The sequence below is a fragment of the Letharia columbiana genome (genome assembly GCF_014066305.1).
Source record: "Letharia columbiana isolate WasteWater2 chromosome Unknown Sc0000001_s0, whole genome shotgun sequence".
Taxonomy (NCBI): Eukaryota; Fungi; Ascomycota; class Lecanoromycetes; order Lecanorales; family Parmeliaceae; genus Letharia; species Letharia columbiana.
The window spans coordinates 340758-352473 of record NW_023501037.1 but is presented as its reverse complement, the minus strand read 5'-3'; the positions used below and the strand labels follow the sequence as shown (position 1 = coordinate 352473).

General features: G+C 29.4%; 2 protein-coding genes across 2 annotated transcripts; one reads left to right on the top strand and one right to left on the bottom strand.

Moving 5' to 3' along the window:
* Positions 1–9187: 9187 nt before the first annotated feature.
* On the top strand, positions 9188–9848 carry HO173_000732 (uncharacterized protein; the record flags this gene model as incomplete). The annotated part of the gene is made up of 2 exons (XM_037302681.1): positions 9188–9457; positions 9540–9848. The coding sequence occupies 2 exons, from the start codon at positions 9188–9190 to the stop codon at positions 9846–9848; spliced, it is 579 nt and encodes a 192-aa protein (XP_037170188.1).
* A 1226-nt stretch (positions 9849–11074) lies between these two features.
* On the bottom strand, positions 11075–11643 carry HO173_000731 (uncharacterized protein; the record flags this gene model as incomplete). The annotated part of the gene is made up of 2 exons (XM_037302680.1): positions 11075–11193; positions 11259–11643. 2 exons carry the CDS (start codon positions 11641–11643, stop codon positions 11075–11077), a joined length of 504 nt encoding a protein of 167 aa, XP_037170187.1.
* Positions 11644–11716: the final 73 nt, after the last annotated feature.

Sequence of the window (11716 nt, the reverse complement as noted above, 5' to 3'; positions counted from 1 at the left end):
TTAAAGTTTAATAAATTAGAAGTTAAAACGATATCGTAATATCTAGAATATATATTTATCTATTAAATACTCTCTTATTTAAATTAATAATTTAGATATCTATAATAATAATAATATTTAATTACTTTATTAACGCTATAAGTTTAACTATAATAAATATACTATTATATTTTTATAGATTAAATTAATATTTCTAATTATAAAGTTTATTTTATAAGATAAAGAGAAAATTATTATTATTATTCTCGCTATTATTTAATTTAATAATATTAAATCTTCTTAACGATATATTTATAGAGTTAAATTTTCTCTTATAATATTTAATTATAAAGTTAAATATAACTAATTTCTTAATCTAGCGAATCTACTTTATATTAAACTCTTTTATTATTATAAAATAATATAAATTATTATAATCTAAGATTATATAAATAGAGTACTTATTATCTTATAAATAATATCTTTAATTCTTAAAGTCTAATATAATTATATAGAGCTTCTTATTATATATATTTTAATAAGATTTAATATCTTTAAATTTATAGTTAAAAAAAGTAATAGAATATTATTACTTATTCTCGCTTAGTTAATTAAATATATTATTTATATTTATATTAAAAATATTAATCTTTATAATAAATAATACTTTTTAATTATAATATTTTAGTATAAATATAATAATAAATACTCGCTTAAGTATTTTAAAAGCTTTATATACTTTCTTATTAAATATAAAGAATAATCTAATCTTATCTTTCTTTATTTTTTAAATTAAATTTATTAAAGATATAGTTATCTATAAAAAGTCTTATATAAATTATTAATAGAAGTTTATAAATCTTAGAAAGATTAAGATATTCTTAATAGACTTCGATTCTAATTATTTAGTAATAATCTTAATACGCGATAACTTTATTTAGATATTACGCTAGTTTATTAAGAACTTTAAAAAGATAATCTTATTACGATTAAAAGTATATTTCGATAACTTTATATAGAGTTAATACTTTAATAATACGCGTAGTATTTTATATATATACTTCTAATATAACTTTTTTTTTTGAATAAATTAGTATATTATCTAAGTATATTATATAGAAGATATTAATATATAATTTAAATACTTTATTTATATAAGTTTAAAAGATTATAAAAATATTTATAAGATTAAAAGATATTATTTAATACTCGAATTAGTTATAGTAAGTTTAAAAGATAATTTTTTACTTATCTTTCTTTTATACTTATATTCTATAATATATATTATAAATATTAATTTTAATAAAGTACTTTATATATATAAATCTTTTTAGAGTTTCTAAAAATAGCGATAACGAGTAATTATTTTTAATAGTTATCTTATTAAGCTCTTAATAGTTAATATTAATATATATAAAAGAATAAGATAGAGCTAAGCTTAAAAATCTTAAATTTATATATATAGCTAATTATAAATTTAGAGTTATTACGCTCTTTAATTAGATCGACTAAGTTATCGCGAGTAAATAAATTAGTATTTATAACTATTAAAAAAATATAGCCGAATAGCTCTAATTAAAAAATAGATATATAATATTTAATTTTAGAATAACTTTTTTATTTTTTATTAAATTTTTTTTTTTTTTTTAATTATAGAACGAAATACGAGCTTTTAGATAAAAAAAATTCTAAATTTAGTCTTATAATTATTAAAGCGTAAGAAATTCAAATATCGCTTATTAATTAAAGATCGCTTATCTATTTACTCGATAGTCTTAATTAAAAAAAAAATTATAAATTTAATTTATAGACCTTTACTCGTAAAATTATAATAAGTTATTTAATTTTTTAATAAATAGTATTAACGAGCTAATCTAATTAATTAAAAATTAAATTTATTTTCTCTTAAGCGTAGTATTTAGATAATTCTTAATCGCTATAAATTTATTATATAATATATTATAAATTAAATTATTTCTAGATAGTTTTTTAAATAGTAGATTAATTAAGTATTTAATTTAATTATATATATTAAAACTATTAAATAGCTCTTTTAAAAAGACTTTTAATAAATTTTTAAGTTATTTAAATATATTAGAGTTATCTAGCTATATAATATTATATAAGTAAAGATCTATAAATTAAATTTATAAAGTTAGATTTTTCATTTTTCTAAGTCAAATGAAGTTGGATTTTTCTAAGTTAAATCGAATTTTAGCCCTAGCCCTAAGTTAAATCGAACTCTAATCGCTTACTATGCGTTTTTAACCTACTTCCACCACTATAAAATTAATTTAATCTATATGATATATAGGTATATATGTGCGGAGAGAGGTGCGCTAAGGCCTAATTAGGAAGGTGTATTAAGTGTAGAGGATTAATTTGTAATAATTGCCCATAAAAAACAGAGAAAGGTCATATTCTTATAGTAAGAAGTATCGAAATATCGGAAAGAAATGAAGATAACGTGTTAGTTAGTGGTATAAATCCCACAATATCTCCTACCGTAGTGATAGCTATAGACATCGAACGGTTTTAATTCGTTCAAATATATATCGTCCGATATTCCTCCTATAGAGACCGCAGTGATATACTATATCAATGTAGTGGGGATAACAGACTATATTGCAGTGGTGTTCTCCGCTTACTAAGTGATGATTTGATGTAGAACCGTGGAGAGCATATGACGTGGGATCTTGGAGAGCTGAGCCGTGTTCTTGACGATGGTGGCCTTATTGCCGCTTGGTTTCTCCGCAGTGTTCTCCGCATTTGCCTGTTATAGTTCCTCCTCTTACTCCTTCTCTTGTAGAGTATCAGACTAAGTGGCTAGCTAAGTAGCTAACTGAGTGGATGATTAATATAACGTGGGATCTTGGAGAGCTGAGCCGTGTTCTTGACGATGGTGGTCTTATTACCGCTTGGTTTCTCCGTAGTGTTCTTCATAATATTCTCCACAGTGTTCTCCGCAGTGTTCTCCGCAGTGTTCTCCGCAGTGTTCTCCGCAGTGTTCTCCGTAGTGTTCTTTGTAGTGTTCTCCGTAGTGTTCTTCGCAGTGTTCTCCGCAGTGTTCTTCGCAGTGTTCTTTGTAGTGTTCTTTATATTTGCCTGTTATAGTTCCTCCTCTTACTTCTTAATATAGTGGGAATAATAGGCTAAGTTATAGTAGTATTCTCCGCTTACTAAGTGATGATTTAATGTGGAACCGTGGAGAGTATATAATGTGGGATCTTGGAGAGCTGAGCCGTGTTCTTAGTGCTGGGGGCTTTATTATCGCTTGGTTTCTCCGTAGTGTTCTCCGTATTCGCCTACTGTATTGACTTCTTTTATATTGGCTGAGTGGATTGGTGTAAGATCGTGGAGAGTAGGCCTATTGTGTTACTGCTGCTGATGATTGTCTCCGCAATGTTCTCTATAATATTCTCCGTATTCGCCTACTATATTAACTTCTCTTACACTAACTAAGTAGATTAATATAAGACCGTGGAGAGTAGGCCTATTATATTACTACTGCTAATGACTATCTTCGTAATATTCTCCGTAGTATTCTTCGTATTTATTTATTATAGATTCTTCTCTTATTTAACTAAGTGCGAGAGTATCGAGAGTAAATATATTTATATTAATAGAATTAATAGAATTAATAGAATAGTAAAAGAAGAATAATTATATAAATAAATAAAAGGATTATTATTTAATTCTAGACGCGTTTAATATAACTATAATATTTAAATATTAATTTAACTTATCTATCGCTAGCTTAAGAGGAGTATATAAAGAAAAATATATTCGTTTAAGCTCTTTTTAAGAGTCTTTTAACGCGTTTATAAGTAGTAGTAGATAGCTATTAAGCTCGCTTACGGCCTCGATTATTAATAGTAATAAATTCGCTAAGAGATAGTTTAAGAGCGTTAGTAGAGACTTTAAGAGGCGAGTAAAAGAAATATATGTATCTAAATTAGACGCGTTTAGTATAACTATAATATTTAAATATTAGTTTAACTCATCTATCGCTAACTTAAGAGGAGTATATAAAGAAGAATATATTCGTTTAAGCTCTTTTTAAGGGTCTTTTAACGCGTTTAATAAAATTAATAGAATTAATAGAGTAATAAAAGAATAATAATTATATAAATAGATAAAAGAATTATTATTCGATCTCGAACGCGTCTAATATAACTATTATAACTATTATATTTAAATATTTATTTAATCTATTAATAGTAGATTAAACTTTATAATTTTTATAGCGTTAGAAAGCGTAAAGCGAGCTTTATAATTTAAGAAATTATAAATTAACTATATATATCGTAAGCTGAGTACTTTAAAGTATAAAACTTCTATATATAAATTTTTAATAAGAAAGCGCGAAAGAGCTATCGAGCTAACTTAGTCGATCTAATTAAAGAGCGTAACGAACTTAAATTTATAATTAACTATATATATAAATTTAAGATTTTTAAGCTTAGCTCTATCTTATTCTATTATATATACTAATTATATAACTTTATTCTAATTATTACTATTACTTTTAAATAGAATCTAATATAAAAAGATAATAAATACTTATCTTAGACTATACGTAATTACTATATTAACTAATAATATAAACTATTTTATATTTACTATTACGATATCTACTTATATCTTATCGCTTATAAAAAAATCGCGATAGATTTAAAACTACTTACGCTAATAAATATTCGAATTAATATTATAAATCTAAGAAAAATTAAAAATAAGATTATATTCTTATATATTTATAGTATATATCTTTAAGATTTACTCTTACTTTCTTTCTTAACTATCTATAAGACTAAAGACTAGATTATACTTTCTATATAAGAGTATTTAATAACTATTAATAGTATATATTATTATTAATATATATTTAAATTTAGAAATCTATATTTCTTTAATAAAAGATTATAATATAAAAAATTTCTCGTTATCGATATCTACTAGAGCTATTATCTTATACTTTTTATTTAATATAATAATTTTATCTCTTAATAATAAAGAGCGAGGTTATCGCTTAATTAATAGCGTATTTAATACTATAATAATAAGTATTAAACTTTATCTTTTTTCTTACTTAATCTATAATTATATACTTTATTATTTATAATATAATTTAGATATTTAAGAGAATTTTTATAATATTCTAATTACTCGTAATTATAATATTATATTTTAATAAAAAGCGTCTTAGACTTAATATAAGAGTCGTTATCTTCTAAATTTAATTCGTATAATTTTTAATCTTATAGCGTTAACGAGAATAAACTCTTCTTTTAATCTTATTAATTCTTTATATACTATCTCTTAAACTTTATATATTATTAATATATATAAAAGAATAAGATAGAGTTAAGCTTAAAAATCTTAAATTTATATATATAGCTAATTATTAATTTAAGTTCGCTACGCTCTTTAATTAAATCGACTAAGTTATCGCGGATAAATAAATTAGCGTTTATAACTATTAAAATCTCGCTCTCCTACGTCTCTCTTATTAAAAAAATAGATATATATTATTAATATATAGAATAACTTTTTTGTTTTCTATTAAAATTTTGATATTTTTTTTTTAATTTTTAAAGCGCTATTTATACTTTCCGAATTTCTTAGAATTATAAAATTTAGTCTTATAATTATTAAAGCGCAAGGAATTCAAATATCGCTCACTAAAGTTCGCTCATCAAAGATCGCTTATTAAAGATCGCTTATCTACTTACTCGATAGCCTTAATTAAAAAAATAATTATGAATTTAATTTATAGGCCTTTACTCGTTAATTACTACTTCTCTAATTACTTATCTTATCGCTAAAGCGAGTCTTATCTAAAGTAGAGAGCTCTTTTATTTTTTATAGTCTTTATTTTATACTTTAATACTATTATAATAGTATAGTATAAATAATAAATTAAATAATCTTCTTTATAGCTTTTAGAGAAATTTTCTCTATTACTCTATCTTATAAAGATTTTATATATTTTAAATTAATTATATAGCGATCTCGCTATAATTAAAGTATAGTAAGATAGTTATTAAAGCTAGCTATTAATTATATATCTCTTATTATTATTTTAATTAATTAGCGATTTATGTTATAAAACTTAACGACTAAATTATAAACTTAATTTAAGTATTATTTCTTATATTTCTTCTAGATAAATTTCTTAATATTATATAATATCGTATTTTTAATATTTCTTTAAATCTATTTCTTAGTATTTATTAAGAGAATAGAAGATTAGCGAGTCTTTTCTTTATTTATATAAAAATTAATATAAAGCGTTAAGGCGATAAAATCGTTATAATCTTAAAGAAATATAATTATTAAGTTATAGTTATTAAGATATTACGTATTAAGTATCTTAATAATATTTATCTTTTTATAACTCGAATTACGATAATAATTATTACTATACTTATAACGATATTCTTATATATTCTATATTTTAATTAACTTAAATTTTTTTAATAATTAATTACTTTTTAATATTAAGCTCTAAAAGTTAATAGCGTTAAACTTAAGTTAAGTTTATAAAATAAGAGTCTTTATTTATAAATAAAGGGTTATTAGATATAACGCTTTAACGATTATTATTTTCATCGATAATATTATTAGAATTTCTATTAATATTAGAATTAATATTATAATCGCTTAATTATATAATAGATATATTCTAATAAGAGTTATTTATTAAATTAAAAACGTCGTTAATAAATTATAATAAGACGTTTTTACTTTATAAGTTAATAGAATTAACTCGCGAGTTACTTACTATAATTAAATTAAATAGCTTTATATAAATAGAGTTATTAGAATTATAAAATAATAAGATTTTTTTTAATAGAACTACGTAGTAGCTATATAATTACGAGATTTAGATATATAATTAATAGAATAAATAAATTAATTATTAGATAAACTAATAACTAAAGAAAAAAGAAGAGAAAAGAAAACTCGTAAGTATTTAAGACTTTATTAAGTATATTAAATACTCGTTTTAGCTATATAGCTTATAGTCTAATAAGCGATATAAGCGAGTCTATTAATTCGCTTTAAGTACTTTTACTCTTATATCTAGCTCGATTTTTTCTAAAAAAAAACTATTATTAATATAAAATTAATATTTTTAAAATAAAGAAATCTCTAATATAGAGTCTAGAAAGTTTAAAGAAATCGAGTTTAATAAATAACTTTACTCGTAAAATAATTAAGTTTAATATTAATCTAATTAAGTTTAAATTAAATTTAAAAATTCTTAAGAATATAAATAATATCGAGTTCAAATTTTTTTTAAATTAAATAATCTATATTATTATATTCGAGATAATAAAAAAAAAAATAAATAAAAAAGAAAATTTCTAGTTTCGGAAAATCCCGTGATAAATAGCTTAGTAAATCTAATTAAACTCTAAGATTATAGAGATTAAAATAAAGTTTAAATAATATTAATATATATAATAGAATAAGATAGAGCTAAGCTTAAAAATCTTAAATTTATATATATAGTTAATTATTAATTCGATAGATCTACGCTTTTTAATTAGATATCGCGAATAAATAAATTAGCGTTCGTAATTATTAAAATCTTATTCTTCTTATTAAAAATTAGATATATGTTATTAATATATAAAATAACTTTTTTATTTTCTATTAAAATAATAAGATTTTTTTAAACTATAGAATAAAATATAGGCTTTTAGATAAAAATAGAATTTCTAAATTTAGTCTTATAATTATCAAAGTATAAGAAATTCAAATATCGCTTATTAAAGTTCGCTCGACAGTCGGATAGTTCTAATTAGATATATATTATTTAATTTTAGAATAACTTTTTTATTTTCTATTAAGATTTTATAATTTTTTCTTTAAATTTTAGAACGAATTATAGGCTTTTAGAAAAAAAAGAATTTTTAAATTTAGTCTTATAGATATTTAAAAGCAACGAATTTAGATATTACTTATTAAAGATCGCTTATTAAAATTTACTCGATAGCTCTAATTAAAAAAAAAAAAATTATAAATTTAATTTATAGATCTTTACTCGTAATCTATAGTATAATAAAAATAATTATTATTATTACGAGTATATTTTATATTCTTAATATATTATATAGCTCTCTTATTTATTCGAGCTTAGCGTATCTTAATAGAGATATTTATCTATTATTTAATATCTTTCTTTTATCTATATAATTAGATATCTTAATTATCTTATTTAATATATCTATATCGATTTTAATAGTTATAAAGATCTAAGAGTATTATAAAGATCGTTTATATAAATAACGTTAAGTTATATTAGATTTAATCGAGACGTATATATATTAAAGGCGACTTAGAACTATAATATAGGCGTTTTAATATTACGTCGGACTTATCGGATTTTATAGCGTGCAAACAGGGGTTGAAAGTAGCTGATCTTTCCTTTATAAAAACTACACCCAATTGCATCAAGTCTACTCTTTTATACCAAGAAGAACCCACTACTTCCACCGCTATGAGCGATTACAATCATCTCACTTATACTCATCACCATAATGAGGATGATAAAAAAGTCCACCTCACCCCTGGAGATCTAAAACTTTTGCAAAGTTTCCGGACTTGAGGCAAGAAAGCTGAACAGAAAAAAGTCTTCCAGGCCCAAGAGAGCCTGCGCAGTAGTTGCGCGAGGGCATTATAACCTGTTGGAATAGATGAAGGATTGGTTGATTGAGTAGCTATGGGAGTGATGAGAAGGCTACTTATATACCCCTATTTGCCACCAAGCGGCGTAGCTACAACACAACAACGCAGATGCTGCAGCAGTTGCCAACAATTTGTAGACACAAAGGCATGGTGACAGAAGTCTTGATACATGAAATGGTCTCGAGCCGGTCAGCTCCGACTGTGCATGTGGTTGTCTGTGCATACTGCTTGCGAGGTGACATGTCCTAATTGATATTGTCCGGATGGATCATAAAGAGAGGCCCGCAAGTGGCGTCACTCTAGAGTACAACCTTTGATCCTACGTAAGTACCTACCTCATGAAGTCCTGCAATAGATCATTCCCGGTTACCAACTACACTTTATACCAACTCTAGCTTAGAGAATAACACCGGGATATCAATCGAAGCAAGCAACTCTCAGTGAAGCTTCTATCTATCGTCGCGTCTGTCGTACCACCGTTTCCGGACTTTTCATCCCACCCCCCCAAATGCCAGATCAACAACAGACGCTCTCCGTTCCCTCCCTACTCCTCCTCGCCGCCTTCGCCGCTCTCACAATTCGCTACTTCTTCTTCGCAAAGCCGTCTACCTCATCGCCGCGCGCGAACCCACGAGCCGTCAACCCTGCGGATGTTGAACAGATAGCTACGATGTTCCCCCAGATAGGGCGGAGGGAGATTATATGGGATTTACAGCGGAATGGAGGGAGTGTGAATGCAACCACAGAGAGAATACTAGGGAGAGGAAGGCTTGATCCGGTGTGTTCGAGCGACCCCGTGTTTGAAAAAGCGATGGGCTTTCTAGGGCCTAGCACGTGCTGACTCTACGGTTGATTTCTAGCCACCACCATCTTTTCAGCCCGTCATACCAGCTGGCGCAACACCTAGTACTGCCAATACGACGCCAGCACAAACGAAGTCAGAACACATCGATCTCATAACGCGGTATAATCTCGGATCGAGAGTATCGTCGCAGTCTTCATCACCTTCGGAAGGCAGTGGACCAAGTGGAAGCCCACAGCCGCAATCTTGGAGTAACAACAAGAACGAGAGGCAGGCCCTACTGAAGAGACGGAGGGAAGAGATGATACTCACTGCTAGGAGGAAACTCCAGGAGAAGGAGAGGGAACGACCACAGCAAGAGGGATGAAACGGCGAGCAGTCTTACGTGGCCTGCGTTTGATGGTATCGGGGTCTTAGATGTATTACGAGGAACTCATCATACAGCTTCTCAACCTCCCAGGATTTACGGCACCCAAATTGAATATCGAAGCGGCATGGTACTCTGACAGCATCCTGGCGTTTCTTAGAGACTGGCTATTCTTGAGCGCATGCAATGAAGCTCACGAGGCAAAACACTCCTCCGGGCCTGCAACACGTGCCACATACATCCACATTTCCTTTCTCAGTTATCTTCGGACAATTTGTGTGGGTTCAAAACGACACCCGACCGTACCACGTCTCCACCTTGCCTAGAGAGGAACCTTTCACTGCTTCACATCGAGCTTCTGGTTTCGAGCGCAACGCTGCTTCGCGGATATGTTGCTTGGGGGGCGGGCCCAATTGGTCGCTTATAATTGGTCCAGGGAGGGCTCACGGGAAGTCGTCCACCCGTCACATCCTTTCGAAACGCAGAGAGGAGAGCCAAATCTTGAACCCAAATCTAGAGAAATTCTTTTCTCATATTGTCTCACAGTCTGATCTGCTCCAACACGGCAGACGACTCGCGTCGGCATCTATTCAGTCCGTTGGTGAGCCGTTGCTTCACCAGTCAAAACGAGACTCGTGTCACTTGAATCGGTGTCGCGTGACTCGGCTGCAGTGACGCAAAATCCATTCATGGCCAATATCTTTGCACGTGATTGCACAGTTTGGGGGAGTTGTAGGCATTGATGGCCTGGCCTGGGGCTTCGCTGCGGCTGGATCGTTGATCCTCTTCCCTTTCACGGTTGGCGTTTTGTCTATATAACAGCACTCTCTCATCCCACATCTCATCATTTTCGAGTTGGAGCCAGCCTCACCGGAAAGACACGTATCCTCGTCTATTACCAAGCAGCAAGCTCGCACATATATCTCCAAGTCCTGATTGATATTTCAATTTGCTGCAAGTTATGACGTTTAAAGCGGTAGATCCATGCCAGCCCATCATGAAATATCCTTTCCTAACCTCACTCGCGCTCCTGGAGAGCAGTGTCTGAAACGTCGTAGCGCAAAGAACAGATATCCGCGGTGGGTAGCCTGACACCCAATGGCAACTGCAACATCTGCCTTCTCCCTTTGTTCACGGGTTTGATTTTGAGCATTGGGCATTTTGTATTCGCGCATACACTAGCCCTCAACCCGTGTTACATGTTTGTACACGTGATATCTCTTCTCTCACAATTTCGAAGTCAGACCGAAAATCGCCGCTGGAGGGTCAATATTAGCCTTGTCGTGTACCCCCGTCGCTAACAGTTTGCCGTTCCTGACCAGCGTCATCTTGGCGAGAATGTGGGCTGTTGCCAAGGATTGATTAGCAAAAATCCATCTAAAGAGGCCTCAGCTTTTCGCTCTCGCTTACCAAGCTTCTTGCCAATCTGCACGACCTCTCCTACAATCTCGATTTCCTCCCCCGGGAACACTGGTAGGAGGCATGTAGTGCTGAGTGTTCTCGTCACACCAGCCATCTCCCAGAACCCTTCCCTCCTCGCTGTTGCCAAAGCCACCGTGGTGCATACGTCGAATAAAGTGCTGATCGCACCTCCATGCAAAGTGCCGGAAAGATTGCACATAGCAAGAGTGACGGTCAGGCGAGTCGCGGCCCGAGGGTTGGGGTCCAGTGATGCTGAGACCACAGTCATAGCTTTGCAGAGCTCGTAGTCGAAGCCATGATCGTGACTGCCTGCGAGCAGTGCCTCGACGAAATCTTTGGCGAGGGTGAGGGCGGTGGGCTTTGACTCTGCCATCGTGAGGTGTTTTAGTGTTTCAAAACGGTGGGGTTGGGGAGGAGAAGGTCAAGGAGTAGTATCACTCTGGAGC